The following is an 18,680-nucleotide window of genomic DNA, read 5'->3' as shown; positions in this document are numbered from 1 at the left end:
GTTTTTTAAAAAGACTCTCAGAACACATTCCCAACCACATAGCAACACCCTACCAACCACATAGAAACATGTAAAATACATTTAGAACACCTTAACAACCTTATAGCAACTGCATAATAACACTCTGGCAATCACATAACAATTACGTGTAAAAAACACTCAGAACTCATTAAACTTTTAGCAACCGCATAGCAACAGCCTGGAAACCACATAACAACATGTTTAAAAAAAAAAAAAAAAAAAAAAAAAGACTCCCAGAACACCTTCCCAACCCGCATAGCAACACCAAGACCCTACCAACCACATAAAAACAATGTGTAAAAGACACTCCGAACGCATAACACCCTGGCAACAATAAAAAGAAGCAACCACTCACAACACCTTGACACCCACGTATCAACAGCAACATACGCTAAGTAGCAAAACTACTCAATCTAGCACTCACTCACCACACCATAGCAACCACCCACAACACTTTAGCAGAACATTGCATCTGCAGAACAGTGCCATGGAAGCCATCCACATTTTGAAATTGTGGTGTGACTTTTGCCTCTCACATTTAATTCAGAAAATGTAAGAAGCTAGTTTCGCATTTCAAAATACAGTGCATCGATAAACAGCCTTGACATTTTGCTGACAAAACAAAATCATGTCTATTACCATAGCAACATACACCCACACTAACACAAACAGGGCCTGTTTTTTAATCTATCTGATGTGTTCTTCTCCAGATGTCCAGGCTTTGCTGCTGAGGGACGTGATTGTGTTCCTACAGGAGAAAGATCAGAAATATATTTTCGCATCCTTGGTATGTTTGTCATTAAACACCTGCCTGTGACTCTCTGAACAGTGTTCATCAATAATGTTTACTTTACACTTTCTTGTTTGGAAGCTAGAATCCAGTATTGTGTAATGTCTCTGGCGCTCTATCAACGCTGATTTTCATAGGAACATTGGCATATTAAGTTCTTTGGCGCTTTCTAATTGTGTGACCTCGCCCCATCATTTTCTAGTCCCGTCTCATCACCTTGTTCTCCACTCTCAGGACCAGCGTTCCACTGTCATCTCCCTGCAGAAACTCATCGTGAGGGAAGTAGCCAATGAGGAGAAAGGATTGTTCCTGATAACGGCAGGCATTGAGAAGCCTGAGATGGTAGAAGTATACGCCAGTTCTAAGGAGGAGAGGAACACATGGATGCAGCTCATTCAGGAGGGCATGCAGTCAATGTGAGTCTGAATCTGTTTCTCATTTTATATACAGGAAGAAGGGATGCACAATATATCGATAGATAACTGATAAAAAAAACTGTTAGGCCAATATTGAATATTTAATTATGCATCTAATATTTGCTATTTTTACATTTAGATTGGCTTTTCTGTCATCTTATGATCGCTTAAATTGAATTCTTAAAAACTAAAAATAACACTGTAAATTGTAATCTTTAGCAAATTTTTCTATATATATATATATATATATATATATATATATATATATATATATATATATATATATATATACATACATACATACATACATACATACATACATACACATATATACATACATACATACATACATACATACACACATATATATATATATATATATATATATATATATATATATATATATATATATATATATACATACATACATAAATACATACATACATACATACATACATACATACATATACATACACACACATACTTAAACATCACATACTTAAACATCACAATTTGTGAGAGCTGGTAGTTTTTCTTTACAGACTCTCGATTTCCACCAGGGAGGGAGATGATGATGAAGGTGTGCCTAGTGAAAACGAAGAGGACAGAAGACTTCAAGAAATCAAAGTCAAGGAGTTGAGAGGTACTGAATTCCGTTTTTCCTTTTCTGGCTTAAAATGCCTTTTTTGTGTAGATATAGTTTGTTTGGGTTTAGAGAAAACGTGAACACAGAAAGTAAAGTCTTAAGGTCTTTGCACACTGCCTCCGAAACTTTCGTCCGTCATAAAAAATTCGGACCAAGTTAGATTTTCTGCGTTTTCGCATCCGTAGCAAGCATTTTGGTAGGAAAGGATGACGAATACAGACAAATGAATAAAAATGCATACGAAAATTTCGGACTCAGTGTACAAGGACCTTTAATTCATGGAAATGTTTAGTGACTGTGATATTACATTGACTAAAAATCATGAGTATAGTCTGTTTTAAATGATTTTTAAACACTCTAGTGACTAGAATGACTGAAAAACCCATGGAAATTAGATGTAAAGGGTGTATAAATGCTGATAAAATGAAGTGAATCTTCGGTTTCTCGTCATGAAATAAACAGATCAGCTGCACAAGAGGGACGAGCAGATCTTGACTTTACTGGAGGAGAAAGTGAATTTGTTCAGGGACATGTGTGACTGTGGCTTACCAGACGAGACCGGCCTCCGCAACCGAATGCTCTTCAGGGCCACACCCGATGACATCACCAAAGGAGAACCAATCATGAAGGAGGCTCTGAAGGAAGGTGAGGCGACCAGTACAGTTATATAATGCTTATTATATAAGTCGGAAAAACACTGTAGGCGTCTTAGAAACTTATGGCAGCTAGTAAACTTGATACATTGGGGATATGTTTTGATGAATATTGCAATCTTAGAGGGCTGAGATTTAGAACATAATTTAGTTTTAAAATGACTCTATGAAGTGGAGGGTGTTAGCTACATGTTGCATCAGATCATAGTGCAGTTTGTGCGTATGGTCCCTGGCCAGTTACACAAGCGTTCTTAATCAGAATCACATTATGTGAGTCACACAGTCTCAGAAAGACCTCAATACTGGCTGTGCTTGTAGCAGCTACTAGTTAAATTAATCATGAAAATAATAAAAAAAATTGCAATAAATGTTTTCAAATATGATGATTCATTATTTAAAGCTCAAATATTTTTGCTGTTATTATACAAATAAGCAATGTAATAATACTAATTAGTCAAATTAATAGAAATAAAAATAGAAGCATTTTCAGTTTTGCACATGAAAATAACAAAAATGCAATAAATGGTGAAAAAATTGATTTATGATCTATTTGTTGACATTAAAATACAGATGAATGCTAAACATTGGTAGTTGTTGAGAAAACAACAGAGTATTGGAAAAGCAAAAAAATGTTTATTCCCCCAAATATTCTAAACGCTAAGACTCTATCAAAACATTGCTGTTTGTTTTGCACGTCCGACCAGCCGAGCATAGCCAATGGCATGAGTTTGAGGGCGGGGCTAAGTGTTTACTGAACAATAGCAGTTGGGGGAGTGTTTGCGGAAACCTGTTTGAATACAAATTTGCTGTACGTGTCAAATTACATGCTTCACCGATATGGAATAATATGTGCTTTTAACAAAAAATACAAATTCACATTTCTTGTTTAAAACTATTCTAAAATGACTCTAAGACTTACTTCCATTGAAAGTGACAAAACGACAATGAAAACTGAGTAATTGATATTCCCGAACAGCATTTTAGAGTGTACTTAGCTAGAAAGATCTTGAGTGCTGAGAAGACGCTTTGTCTTTGAATGTGGGAGTGATGGATAGTGCTTGTCACAGTTCATTCAGCAAGTATTCATTAGGAGAGCTTGGACATGGACAGAATCGATACGTAAAGCTGATCCGAGTCCGCAGGGCAGGAACAGATAATGGATTGCTTTAATGTTGCAGGTCAAGAATGGGAAAGAGTATTGATTACTGTCTCCTCTTAGCCTTTTGTGAGATGATGGTGTGTGTTTTATTTTTCTATAAACATCAGTTGTTCCTTATTGGTCGAATCTCAATATTTTTACCCCAAAAGTTTATTATTATAATTTTAATTTTTATTTTAAAAATCGATTTGTTTCGGTTTCTTGATTTTGGGGTGAATTATGGCCTAGACATGTTTTTTGACATTTGATCTACCATTTAGTGTTTACCTGCATTAATTACCATATTCCATGTTTAATTTCTGTGTTTGTGTGTAGTTGAGACATTACAGGTTCTGGTAAACAGCAGTCTAGGAGGAGCGGTGCAGGATGGCGTATGTGCAGCGGGGCCCGTGACTTTGCCACGACGGGCGGAAACCTTCGGCGGTTTTGATAGTCACCAGATGAACATCTCAAAGAGTAAAGGTGCGCGTGTTTTCCACGTGTGTGTGTGAACGTGGGAGTGTGCGTGAGAGTGTTTTGTGATGCCACTCGTGTGTGTGTGGGTGTTTGTTCCAGGTGAGACTGATTGTGTTTGATCTCCTGCAGATGGAGACAGAGAGGAGACTGAAGACTCCGCAGAGCTCCGCAGGACTGAGTCAGACAGCGTTCTAAAGAAGGTACAAACCGCTCAAGACAGGCAGCTTTCAGAAATTGTGTTTGTCAGAAAGATCATGATGGGAAAAAATGTATAATTACTATGATTATTATTATTTTAGAGTAGGATTGCTGCATGGAAAAAGACAAAAAAAAAAGGACGCATTTGAAGTGAAAACAATATGGTTTAACTATGAGCTCGACAAAGCAAAAACAAATTAAGGATACTTTATAATTCTCACACACACACTATATATATATATATGAGAGGTAGATAGATGGACACATAGATAGATAGATCAATCAATTAATACATATATAAAACATTATGTACAATTCATAACATATTTTAAATTTACACACGTTAAAAAAATTAATATGCTATATATGGATAACGTTAGTTTAAATTACTGCAAAAGTGTAATTTCTGGACATTCTGAAAAATAAGAAGTGTTGTGATGTTAAATGATTAGGAAATATTTCAGATTATAATAAATATAATTAAAAATAAAACTGAATAATGAAATTGAATATAATAAATGCATGTTATATATGCTTATTTTATAAGTACATTATTAAAAAAGCTTTTGTTCACTCTTATTTCAAGTGCAGTTCGAAGATGTGTTCCCATTACTGTCTGATTCATTAGTCCTCAGTGTATCACCATATGCTCAAACCATTAAGTGCTGAGCATCAGAATGTATGTCCGCTGTAGCACTCATTACCTGAAGTGAACTATAGGTTTACACACACGCTCATCGCAGAACATAACTGTATAGTAACTTGATAAAGAGGACACATTAAAACTGCCCTCTGCCTTACGGTAGCAGAGTAATGGGACCTGTCATCACAGCTGCTTATTTCCGGCAGGTCCTTCAGTACCCTGTCGAAGAGCACATGGATTGCTAATTATTGATTTATGTACGGTAGCCTCTTACCCAGTGCACTGACCATGTGACTGCCTCTCTCTCCCACAGGCAAGCAACGCCAATCCCCTGCTTCTACTCAAGAGGAACAATGAGGTAAGATTTTCTGTTTAGAAACAACTCAGGACAGGTTTGAAGATCAGGCCAAAGGTGAATTGGTTTCAGTACCATGACCAGACAGCCTAGCCATATATATGTATACTTTATAATAAGATTTCCTTTTCAAGCTTGTGGTTTAGTGGTTAAAATGTGCAACATGAGTTTGAGTTGGGATTATTTTCCGATCTTGCCTAAATCAGTAATAATAATAAATTATATATATATATATATATATATATATATATATATATATATATATGTATATGTATATGTGTGTGTAATATATAATTTTTTTTTTAGTATCATTAAATTAATTGAGTTAAATTGAAAAGTCTTACAAAATTACTTTATATTATTCAAGAAATTAATTATTACAGAGCATTGTTGGTTTGTTTTTTGGCCAAGTGCATACAGAATTTTCAGTTTTGGCCAATAATTTTCATTTAGTTTGTGTACACACACAAATATGTGTGTGTATATATATATATATATATATGCATGTATATGTGTATATTACATGCATACATACACATACACATGCATCTATTTAAAAAAATGGTAAAATCAATAAAAAATTTGATTTATGTTAGGATTTTTAATGTAAAAAATAAATATATATATATATATATATATATATATATATATATATATATATATATATATATATATATATATATATATATATATATATATAATTTTATATTGCAAATATATATAAAATTGCATATATTATATTAAAAAAATAATAATTTACTCACCCTCAAGTAGTTCCAAAAATGTATGAATGTCTTTGTTCTGCCGAACACAAAGGAAGATATTTTGAAGAAAGTTTGTAACCAGGCTGTTTTGGAGCACTTGACTTCCATAGTAGGAAAAAAAAAATACTATGGAAGTCAATGGTGCCCCAGAACTGCTCTGTTTCCCACATTCTTCAGAATATCTTCCTTTGTGTTCAGCAGAACAGAGACATTCATACAGGTTTGGAACTACTTGAGGGTGAGTAAATGATGATAGAATTTTCATTTTTGGGTGAAATATCCCTTTAAGATGTAAGGTTAATACACATCCAGCCTGTTACGTATGTTTTAATCTATTACCATGTTCAAAACAGTTTTTCTGTAATTAAATTAGAAAGACTCTGATCTACCATGACACATGAGGAAATAGCCTGTGGCACAGATATTACAAGACCATACAAATAAAGTATTTCTTTGATATAAGTCAGGGGTATTCAATTAAAGCAGAGGTCAGGACATGTTTTTTTACATGTGTTGTATTTATACATTTAGATCCACGCAAGACCATGTGACAGAAAAAAATACTGTCAGGGTTTTCCTCCTGAAATGTATACTATTTTAATATTTTACTTAAAAGCATTATCTACTAAAAACAATGTAGCTACAATAATCAAAACTTTCTCATCTTGACCAGAAAAGAAAGATAACTAGCAGTTTCAAAGTTTAAGTTCTATCCTAGCCATCTAACAACAATTTTCCCAATTATAATTACATGATTCTTTTGAAATGTTCCTACAGATTAATAATGCTAAATGTAGATCAGAAACGTCTTGTCACATCTGGTTTCATAGGTTATAGGTAGATAAATAGATGGTAAGAAAAATAATATTTGTAGTATTGTTTTTTGTTTTTTTTCCTGCTGTGTTTTAGTGAAAGTAATCTATAATTTTGCTGCTTACAGTGTTTCTGTTGTTGTTAAAATAACCGCGTCATCCACACCTGCACGCGCCCAAAGAGAGAGAAAGAGCACGAGCTGAAAGGGCTTGAATAAAACGCGTTTGGCTTTAGATACAAATACTAGAGGATATAGCGCTGAAAGATATTTGCCATAAACAACCCTGAGCGCTTATGTGAGCCGCTCCGCTGTTTTGACGCACTGCTCACTTGAAATGGTGCTGCTGTTACGGCACGCGGTCTGGATGGATGCTGGGGTGCAGATGTGGTCCGCCTTTTGAAAATCAGTTATATAAGTATTTAAGGATAAAAGACTCGAGTTGCTTTTTATTAAATATAAAAATATTTGATATATGTACTTATTTATAGATTAAATTATTTATAAAAGGTTAAAATATATGACAAAAAAACTAGACTAGTGCTCTGCATCTCAGCTTTTAGAGATGTGGCGATTTAATTTTCTCAATCCTTTTATCCTCCCACAGCAGGTACTTCAGAGCGTCGCTCAGCTCCATGACCTGCTGAACACATTAAAGGTGAGTCATTCTCTTTTTGTCTTATTTCTCGCTCTCTGCTGTTCAGACCAGCAGCTTTCATCTGCAGCACGACAGAAGGAAATTAAATTTCCAAATGCAGGGGTTTTATTTTGCAGGCTTGTAATCAAGCAGAGTGCATTATGATGTATTAAGATGCACTCTGATAGATTTCTACTACTATTAAGTGGGTGATTGTTGGCCTTTCCTGGGACAGGTGCTTTGTAGCCACCAGATGGGCCTGTTTCACCTGAATTTTAGTTTTGCACATTTGTGCTTTAGGAGCTTTACCTCTTTCCTGTTCGCATCGTCAATTCAAACTGCTTTCTTTGCTCCCCCTCAACACAGGCTGTTGTCATCCAGCAAGACACCTTCATCGAGGACCAACGGCATGCCCTCAGTGAACGCCCCCTGCCCTCTTCACGCCACCCATCCGTTTCGTCCCTCAACTCGACCTCTTCCTCCTCCTCATCACGGCCCAGCTCACTTATCGAGCAGGAGAAACAGCGGAGCCTGGAGAAGCAGCGGCAAGAAGTTGCCAGCCTCCAAAAGCAGCAGGCTGCCCACGCCGAAGAGAGGAGGCGCAGGGAAAAAGAGTGGGAAGTACGGGAGCGGGAACTGGCCCAGAGGGAATCGCAGCAGCAGATCCAAGAGGAAGAGGCGCAGAGAAGATCTAAAGAGCTGGAAGAGGAGAAGCAAGACCTGCAGAGTAAAAAAGAAGAGTATCAGAGAGACCTGGCGCGGCTCAGAGACAGCCAGAAGAGACTGGAGAGAGAACGAGAGCAAGTGCAGAGAGAGGCAGAGCAGATCAGACAAACGGAGGTGAGGATCAAGGTCAAGATCGTTCACCAAAAATATTATTTATTCAGCCTCATGTTATTTCAAACCTGCGTGACTTAAATTCTTCAATTCTTTAAAGAATATCCTGGTCGCTCTTTTTAATTGAATGAAAGTGAATTAGGACTAGAGCTTCATATGACTTGTGTGCTACACTACAGTTCAAAAGTATGGAGTCAGTAAAATTTATGCTCACTAAGAATGCATTTGATCAAAACTATAAGAAAAACGGTAATATTGTGCAATTTTATTGCAATTTAAAATAACTCTTTCTTGACATATTTTAAAATGTAGTTTATTCCTGTGATGCAAAACTGAATTTTCAGTATCACGTTCCTTCAGAAATCATTCAATATTAAAAGTTATAGATTATTAGAAGTATATGCATGTCATTATTCTGTGATGGTACAGTACTCTCGCACTATGTAATGTTGATAAGTTGAGAAAATCACTAATCTTTTCCATTCCACCCCAACTGTTTCGTTATGTGAAAACAAAAGGCCTGCACATTTGATTATGTAATTACATCCATCTAGTTTTTAACAAATGATCTTTATCCTTAATATAGTTCCTTTTTCCTGAAACCGTGAGGTTGTTTTTCATTTTGCGTTTTGATGTCACGTCTAAACAATTTTTAAGGTTACCAAAAACCATTTTAAGAGAATGCTTGCACATTTATTTTAATTTCTGCATCATCATCATCTGCAGGAGTTAAGGAAGAACCGAACCCCTTCCACCACGTCTGAGGACTCCTCAAAGTTCCAGAGCACTGGTTCATTGGACCGTGACCCCTTAGAGGTGGAGCTCTCCTCGTCCCCGTCTGCCAGAGACTTCCTGTCCCGCATGGACTCCAAACGCAAAGGGAAGAACCTCAATCCATTCTCCTCCAATTCAAGCCAGAAAGGCCAGAACACCGAGGCGCATAGCCAGATCCCCAACCGCCTGCTACAGCTGGCCAAACCCAAGGAGAAGAAGGACAAGAAGAAGAAGAAGGGAAAAGGACAGCAGAGCCAGGCTGCAGGTAGAGTGTAGACCATCATCATATAACATCTGCTTTAATATTCAACATCAACTTCAAACAGACACCTTTCTCAGTTAATCCCTAGCTTTATTGTGCACAGTTCAACTGTGCATGTTACTCTATTAAATGCTTGATTTCAGTAAACAGTTACTTTCTCTTGTGTAAAAACTTTTTGTTATTATAACCTACTGACTATACATTTTCCCATACATATCAGCTTTTTAGAGTCCACGCAAATCCTGACAGATAAAATAAACTCCCACCCTACACTGTTATTACACCACTGAATGTTGTTTTTCACTTATGAAAAATGACACATAATGTAAGTTCAGTGTGTTGTAAATGCCATTTCATGTTGTCAAAAGTAAAAAAAAAATTTTTTGTCTTCGCAGATTCTCAGAGCGCTGTGGTTCCAGGCTCTACCCCGGACGGAGAGATCTTTTTCTGCTGATTCAGCCCCCTCTTCATCTTCCACTATCCCACAATGCCTCCATGCAGGGCTGCTGGTCTCTGGTTGTGCACTTGTAAACCAGAGTTAGAAGCACATACCTGTGGTCCTGATGGGCGTCAGGCCTGGACAGGAAGTTTAAACTGTTTCCTGTGACCTGATTTTCAGCGGCCAGCATACTGCACAGTTCCTTCCATCCCTCACATACACCTATGAACACAAGCAGGGACCTGGAGCACGAGTTTAGAGAACAGTACATGTCAGATAAACCCACCGCGGGCACTTTCTCACACACAGACTTCCTGTGAAAATCAAAATCGATTTCTAACAGCAAGTGGAATCACGCTGAGACACAGCTGGCTTTCGGACGACAGCAAAAGTCAGTTTCTCAAGGACATTTGACTAATGAAGATACTAATAATCAAAGTGAGTGAACTCAAATTGCAGTTTGCAATGCAGTGACTTAAGTTTCTACATATTTCCATAATTTTTCTTTCAACCCCGTCATGTTACAATGTGCCTCACTAATATTGGACCAGACTTGGTTAAAATAAAGTCCCGAGGTTTTATTTCTTTTAAAAAGGTCGCAAAATACTTTTTATGAATAGAAGGGATGCTTTGGAAAACAATTTAGTGAGCACGACAGAAATAGAAGTGCAAAAGAGTGTAACAAATAGTCTTTTTTTTGTATTTATTGTTTTTGTTAATCACATTTCCATCCCTAAATGATTGAAAATTCATGTTTCACTGAAAAAAAAGTTTTGTTGTGACTCTAAAGGCTTCCCAAACCCCACAGAAGTAGTTTTTTTCATTATAAACCTCAATGCAATTTTAATCCTTAGCACTTTATAAGCACACGTCGAGTGGGAAAAAATGGCTGGCTTTAAAACTTAACTGGTAAACGGCCTCCTTTGTACGTGCAAGGTTTTATTTGATAATCTTTTACTGTACCATATGAATGTTATGTAAATTTGTTAAACCAAACACAAAGCTAGCTTTCATATTAAGCTGCCAAAAGAGCGGGTGTTTTCAACTGCAGTATTTTTTTCTTTTTAAGATTATTAAACACAATTTGAACGAGATGAGAGATTCAGCTTTAGGCTAACAAATTCAAGCTGTATTAGCAACAAAGTATCGCAGTTCTACGCTCAAGCCAGAAATGTCGATTTGACAGGCCAATGTGGTAAAAGTATGAAGAATATACATTGTGTTGGTGTTATTAAACGCTTGGTTTGTATCATCAAATAAGTCGATTTTAGCCAGTCAAAGCCCTCGCCTGCTGGCCAGGCTAACCGTTGTTGAACACAAGAAAATATTTTAAGAAAGGGGAAATTGTGCAGATAAAAAGTGTTAATTTAAGCTTACTGTTTTTATTTTCTTGCCATTAAACTTCTACCTAACACGCCTCTCTTATGCATTAGAGTGATGAATGTCTCAGGAATCATTTATCGATCAGTTCCCTCTGATCTCTTGGGATATAATTCATACATCCCAGAGATTTTTATTATCCGTCAGCATATTCCCACAGCTGCTGACTATGACATTCTGCATGCTGGTATGTTATGGTGCTAAACTGAGAATCTAAATGCCTTAACCAACAGATGGCACTGTGGCGATGTTCAAACGCTGTCATTCCCTTTGTCCCTCCTGAAGCATAACGCACTTCAAACTTACAAAACGTATTGTTTTGTCGGATAATTGAGCAAAGCTCACGTTCTTTAACTAGCCTTATATTCCCCAGATCCTGCAGTGTTTGCCAGTTCCTTTTTTATCGCCAACTCTTCAGGGAAACAATATAACTCAAAATGAATTATTACTTCACGCAATGGACCCTTATGTGGACACTATATTTAATTTTCATTTTTCACTAGTTAAATTGATTGTTCTGCTGACACATTTAAAATGGTCAAAAAATTATGGTGTCAAAAAATTATGTTTTGTTAAAGTTACACTGGGCTCTCCCCCTCACAGCCTCATTTTCATTCAGGAAATATTAAACATGGCATCTACCATCTTTAGGTCTATGGTTACTAAGAGGTACCGTAATTAAAAAAAAAAAAAAAAAAAAAGAGGGGGGGCAAAATACCACAAATAATGTAAATATCTGTAATGTAAAAAAAAATTATATAAATTGTAAAAGTATTAATTATGGATTTTTTTGTTTGTTTTGAGATATAAAGCTTTTTATAACTAGCTTTATTTATCAGCATTCTCTGTGTTGGAGAGATGAAAAATGTACATTTAAAAAATCTTAATAAAAAACTATGTACATCAGTCCAGTGTTCACGTTTATTTTTTGTTCAGGTTGATAGATTAGATAGATAGATAGATAGATAGATAGATAGATAGATAGATAGGTGTGTGTATGTGTATATATATACATATATATATATATATATATATATATATATATATATATATATATATATATATATATACACACACATACATATATATATATATATATATATATATATATATATATATATATATATATATATATATATATATATATATATATATATATATATATATATATATATATATACACACACATACATACATACAGGTGCGTCTCAGAAAATTAGAATATGGTGAAAAAGTTCATTTTTTCTTGTAACTTATTTCAAAAAGTGAAACTTTCATATATTTTAGATTCATTACATGTAAAGTAAAACCCTTCAAAAGATTTTAGTTTTAATTTTGATGATTAGAGCTTACAGCTCATGAAAGTCAAAAATCAGTATCTCAAAATATTAGAATATTTCCTACGATCAATCAAAAAAAGGATTTGCAAAACAGAAAAGTTCAAGTTCTTTAAAGTATGTTCATTTAAGCACTCAATACTTGGCTGGGGCTCCTTTAGCACAAGCTCCAGCATCAGTGAGGTGTGGTATGGAAGCGATCAGTCTGTGGCACTTCTGAGGCACTATTGAGCCTTCAGCTCGTCTGTATTGTTGGATCGACTGTTTCTCATCTTTCTCTTGAAAATATCCCATAGATTTCATATGGGGTTCAGGTCAGGCATGTTGGCTGGCCAATCAAGCACAGTAATATCATGGTCAGCAAAGCACTTGGAAGTGGTTTTGTCAGTGTGGGCAGGTGCTAAAGTCCTGCTGGAAAAGAAAATCAGCATCTCCATAAAGCTTGTCAGCAGATGTAAGCATAAAATGCTCTAAAATCTCCTGGTAGACGGCTGCGTTGACTTTGGACTTGATAAAACAGAATCGACCAACTCCAGCAGACGTCAAGGTACCCCAAATCATCACTGACTTTGGAAACTTCACACTGGACTTCAAGCAGCTTGGATTCTGTGCCTCTCCAGTCTTCCACCAGACTCCAGACCTTGATTTCCAAATGAAAAGCAAAATTTACTTTTATCTGAAAAGAGGACTTTGGACCACTGAGCAACAGTCCAGTTCTTTTTCTCCACAGCCCAGGTAAGATGCTTCTGACGATGTTTCTGTTGCAGAAGTGGCTTGGTAGCCCTTTTCCTGAAGACGTCTGAGCGTGGTGACTCTTGATGCACCGACTCCAGCTTCAGTCCACTCCTTGTGAAGCTCTCCCAAGTGTTTGAATCAGCTTTTCTTGACAGTATTCTCAAGCTTGCGGTCATCCCTGTTGCTTGTGCACCTTTTCCTAACCAAATTCTTCCTTCCAGTCAACTTTGCATTCAATATGCTTTGATACAGCACTCTGTAAACAGCCACACCTTTCAGTAATGACCCTCTGTCATTACTGAAAGGTTTTGGTTTTAGGACAACTTTGATGCAAGGTTTTGATCCACTTCAAATGTTGACTTCTGTAAACATACACAGTAGCCTAGTATACATACAAATATTTTGTTATATAGATTCCTACTATGTCTCCAGATGTATCAGATTTCAAAGTTATTGAGGTAAGATTAAGCCTAAATTGTCAGACTGAAGCCAGCTGTTCAGAAGCCATGCTTGTGGAGCACCTGTTGCTACGTTCACTTTCAAGGTTTCCCAGCGGCGGACACCACCATGAGTCTGTTTGTCCTGGTTTGATTTAAGTGACTGCCTTCTAAATGTGCTTTTTCTCTCATGAGGTTGGCTGGATGTGTTTGAAGGGGGGCCGTGGCATCTTACCCCTTTGGACTCCATTGACTTTGCCTTTGTTCCTGTTGCCAAGCTACCCTGCTCTTTTGGCAAGCACAAAGGTAGGAAACAGTGCTTGAAGGTAATGCTAAGCTGAAAAGAACTAGTTCCTTGTCAGATTAAAGACTGGATGTTCATTTTTCTGCTTGTTTACAAGGTGATTTTATCCAGCCCTGGAGGAATGTTCTCATCTTTATCCAGATAACTTAAATCCAAGTCTTGGTGGCTTTAGCTAGTGATACACTTTGTTTTTTTTCCTTGTTCCTGGAGAATTAAGTTGCTTTTTTTTCTTTCTTTTCTATTGGGAGTTGATCTTAAAACAGTAAAGAAGGTCAGATATCTCATTGGTTTTTCTAGTTTTGTCTCCTGCATTATGACCTTTTCTAGAACTTGCCATACGTCAACTCCCAGTAATGATCCCTCACTACCTGTCATTGTTGTCCCGTTTTGTCGCTCTGTTGATTGGGGTTTGCTGTACCATCTCTCTTTCTCTTGCTTTCGAAAGAGAACAAAGGATCCACATGCAACCTAGAGAAACCTGAGCCTTTGTTGTGCACTGACAGTCCATGTATAAATATCAGTTGTATGTCAGAGAGAACAATAGCTCTGTGCTGCTGGTGTTTTCCGATACGTGAAGGACTGTGGGCTTTTATGCGCCTAGAAGAACGGCGCTCATGAAATTATTGTTGGGTTTTCTTGGGATAAGGTTGTGCTGGCTATGTGATGTTTTCCATTCACATGTGACATCTCACTTTGTATTGGGACGAATGCTAGAATCTCCAGACAGAGTTTAATAAAGCTGTTAGAGAAAGCTAATAATTTCATTAGGTTCACTCGAGACTGCCATTCAATGAGCAAGAAATTGTTGATGTATTAGGACATTTCTGTCAATCTACTTAGTGATACTATTAAAGCACTTGAGATGGTTGTTCTTGAGGTAACGTAGAGGTTTAATGGTCTGACTCATCATGGTCTGCTTTTACTGTTGCTGAAATGCACAGAAACATGTCAAATGTAATTTAATGTAATGCTGTGTGTGTGTGTGTGTGTGTATGTGTGTGTATTTTGGAGTGTCCTCAAAAAGTATTGGAACAGTAAAGACAAGATTGCTCTGTTGGCTGTGGAGTCAAGACATTTACAAATATGATTAAAAGACGAATATGAGACAAAACTACAAAATGTCACATTTTATTATTGGGTGATTCAACACATAGATGTTTTACCAGCTAAGAAGTTCAGCACTTTTAGAGTTTCATCCCCCTATCTGATGTGAGCATAAGTATTGGAACAGTTGCCTCACAGGCCTTTCTAAGTGATCAGCTGTGTCCTGTTGCATTAATTCTTCAGATATTAAAAGCAGGGAATGTATCTTATCAGTTATATCCATTACTTCTGTATTCTGAATGTTGCATTCGATGATGACACACACAAACCTGGATGGAAACGAGGGAGCTGACTTTGAGAGAAAAGCAAGCAATTTGGATGCTAAAAGAAAAGAGGAAGTCAATTAGAGCTGTAGCAAAAACAAAGGGCATGGAGAAATCAAGAGTTTGGAAACCACCAGAGACACCAGCAACCAACAACGACCTGATCGGCTGAGAAAACAACAGTAGTTGATGACAGACAAATCATAAAAGCTGTGAAAATGAATCCTAAAAGACATGTCTGTAAAATCATCAACAACTTCCAGAAAGCTGGGGTGATGCTCTGATAATCTACTGTCCTCTGGAGACTTTGACACAGAATTACAGATGCTACACAGCAAGATGCAAACCTCTGACCAGCACCAAAAATAGAAAGGCAAGATTAAAGTTTGCAAAAAAGCACAAAGGTGAGCCAGAAGAGTTTTGGAACTGTGTTTATGGACTGATGAGACAAAGATGAACCTTTATCTAAGTGATGGGAAAGCAAAAATGTGGAGAAAAAAAAGTGAACTGCAATGATCCCAAGCATACAGCCTCATCTGTAAAGCATGGTGGAGGTGGTGTCATGGCATGGGCATGCATGGCTGCCTCTGGAACAGGCCCTCTCAACTTTACTGATGACTTAATGTATGATGACAGTAGCAGAATGAATTTGGAAGGGTACAAAACCATCTTGCCTACCAATATTCAAGAAAATGCCACCAGATTCATTGGGAAGTGCTTCATATTGCATCAGGACAATGACCCAAAACGCCCTGCCAGTTCAGTCAAGGAATTTATAAGGGAAAAGAAATGGAAAGTCTTAGATTGCACAAGTCAATCTCCAGATTTAAATCCGATTGAACATGAATTTCACCCGCTGAAGAGGAGTGTAAAGGCAGAAACTCCCCAAAACAATCAACAATTGGAATTGGCTGCATTAAAGGCTGGGAAACGTATTTCAAAGGATGAGACCAAGAGTCTGGTGATGTCTATGGGTCACAGACTCACTGCTGTGATTGTGTGCAAGGGATCTGCAACTAAATAATAGCTTTTAATCTTTTATATCTGGCTTATGTTCAACTGTCCCAATACTTATGCTCACATCTATGAGTGAGATGAACTCTAAAAGTGCTGTTCTTTTTATTTGGTAAAACATGTATGTGTTGAAATGGCTAATAATAAAATGTGACATTCTGTAGTTTTGTCTCATATTCATCTTTTAATCATATTTGCAAATGTCTTGACTCCACAGCCAACAGAGCAATTTTGTCTTTACTGTTCCAATACTTATGGAGGACATTGTGTATGTATATATATATATATATATATATATATATGTGTGTATATATATATATATATATATATATATATATATATATATATATATATATATATATATATATATATATATATATATGTGTATGTAGTTTTTTTATTTAGTTTCTATTTATTTTACATTTTTATTTTATCTATTTTTTGGAAAAAATAGTAAAGAATTTTAACACTGGTCATAATCTATAAAATGAAAATAATTACTGGCTTCTCAATATTGGCCATACAATATAATATAGTGCTACACTGTAAAAAAAAATAATTGACGCGCCAGCTATCTCGCATTCACCAAAATAATCAATGAAAATTCAAAGATAAACAAGCGTATAACTTGCAGTTGTAGATGCACACAGTCAATGTGCTCAATGATTCGCAGACCGTTCCAAAAATGGCGGATGCCTTACGTATCGCGGTCCATAGAAACAGTCGATAATGAGGCATCTACGTGTATAAATCTATGGAGCATACTACTAAACTTCAGCCACGAAACTGGCTAACTAGCACATTATTAGGAAAGGCGATTTGCAAAGATTCATACAAACCCTTAAACTCACTTCTTCTGTAGGTGGATCACGAATGATTCGGGCGAACATAGATGCATTTATGTAGATCTGAGATCGTCGCATTCCCTTCAAAGCGAAAGTAACGTTAATGGAACACTCCACTTTTTTTTAAAATAGGCTCATTTTCCAACTCCCCAAGAGTTAAACAGCTGAGTTTTACTGTTTTCGAATCCATTCAGCCAATCTCCGGGTCTGGCGGTAGCACTTTTAGCGTAGCTTAGCATAGATCATTGAATTTGATTAGACCGTTAGCATCTCGCTCAAAAATGTCCAAAGAGTTTTGATATTTTTCCTATTTAAAACTTGATTCTTCTGTCGTTACATCGTGTACTAAGACTGACGGAAAATGAAAAGTTTGCGATTTTCCAGGCCGATATGGCTAGGAACTATACTCTCATTCCGGCGTAATGATCAAGGAACTTTGCTGCCGTACCATGGGTGCAGCAGGTGCAATGATATTACGCAGTGCCTGAAAGTAGTCCCCAGCTAGGTAACTAGTTATGAATTGGCTGGGAACTACTTTCAGGTGCTGCGGGTCTATGCTAAGCTACGCTAAAAGTGCTACCGCCAGACCCGGAGATCGGCTGAATGGATTCGAAAACGGTAAAACTCAACGGTTTAATCAACTATCATGGGAGCGGTCTGTACAGAACTACATCATTCTGACAGGGCTCTCGGAACAGCCTGATTTGAGTAAGGAGATTTTAAAATAGGGATTTAAAAAAAAAAACACTGGGTGGATTTTACCATTATCGGATGGATGTGTACACACACTTCCAACACATATTTTTGTTCAAACAACTTGTAAAGTGAATTTTGCATCCGATGACCCCTTTAACATCTTTTTATTTACTTAGTTAATTGCGTTCTAAGAACCAACCCAAGCTGTTTTTCAGATGAATGACTGTCCGATGGCTTTGTTTTACGATGAGAGTTGTTTAACTAGCCGGACAGGCCTTGTAAATCCACCATCTCGTGCCAGCTTGTAAATCAATGCGATCCTTCGCTCTCGGTTCCGTTTATCTTTCTCATGCTACCCCGCGTGCCCGTCTATCTCTCCATCTGTAGTTGCGTATTGTGGCACTCGATCACTGTCTGTGGCGCTGCAGTGAGGGAGGATGCGTCTCATTCGTCTGTCTCCCCCCGGCTAGCAGTCCTGATGAGAGAGACTGCGGTGTTTGCGCTTCATCATTCGGTTTCCTGCCGCCCCTTGGCTCTCATCAGCTGTAATCGTATTTCACCTGCTACCTTAAATCAGGAAGCCTCTGCTGTGCCTTGCTGCCAGGTTTTGTTGCAGTTCTTCACTCTATTTGCAGTCATTGTTCCTGGAGGAGACAGACAAGAACAAAGAAATCAATCATGCTTTTACACATTTATCTAATTTC

The 18,680-nt window shown here is 37.0% G+C and overlaps 2 protein-coding genes across 8 annotated transcripts in view; one reads left to right on the top strand and one right to left on the bottom strand.

Annotated features, from left to right (window-relative positions):
• Window positions 1–12,147, top strand: part of LOC306866917 (A-kinase anchor protein 13-like) — a 99,564-nt gene extending 87,417 nt beyond the window's left edge. For 4 of the 6 annotated variants that reach the window (XM_079412359.1, XM_079412357.1, XM_079412362.1 and 1 more), the window contains 11 exons: window positions 732–808; window positions 1,046–1,227; window positions 1,770–1,870; window positions 2,336–2,518; window positions 4,001–4,147; window positions 4,271–4,341; window positions 5,296–5,340; window positions 7,520–7,570; window positions 7,916–8,389; window positions 9,113–9,425; window positions 9,818–12,147. In XM_079412359.1, the coding sequence (XP_079268485.1) occupies window positions 732–808; window positions 1,046–1,227; window positions 1,770–1,870; window positions 2,336–2,518; window positions 4,001–4,147; window positions 4,271–4,341; window positions 5,296–5,340; window positions 7,520–7,570; window positions 7,916–8,389; window positions 9,113–9,425; window positions 9,818–9,876 (1,703 nt within the window). In that variant the 3' untranslated portion in view covers window positions 9,877–12,147. The remainder of the gene's footprint in view (window positions 1–731; window positions 809–1,045; window positions 1,228–1,769; window positions 1,871–2,335; window positions 2,519–4,000; window positions 4,148–4,270; window positions 4,342–5,295; window positions 5,341–7,519; window positions 7,571–7,915; window positions 8,390–9,112; window positions 9,426–9,817) is intronic. The other 2 variants (XM_079412360.1, XM_079412358.1) reach the window with 2 other exon arrangements.
• A 4,731-nt stretch (window positions 12,148–16,878) lies between these two features.
• LOC306866354 (kelch-like protein 25) overlaps window positions 16,879–18,680 on the bottom strand; it is a 45,429-nt gene continuing 43,627 nt past the window's right edge. The window contains exon 3 of one of the 2 annotated variants that reach the window (XM_079411514.1): window positions 16,879–18,620. The gene's annotated coding sequence lies outside the window, so the exon portion shown is untranslated. The remainder of the gene's footprint in view (window positions 18,621–18,680) is intronic. The other variant, XR_013783938.1, reaches the window with a different exon arrangement.

This window comes from Barbus barbus (assembly GCF_936440315.1).
Source record: "Barbus barbus genome assembly, chromosome: 48".
Taxonomy (NCBI): Eukaryota; Metazoa; Chordata; class Actinopteri; order Cypriniformes; family Cyprinidae; genus Barbus; species Barbus barbus.
This window is presented reverse-complemented; position numbering and strand designations above follow the sequence as displayed.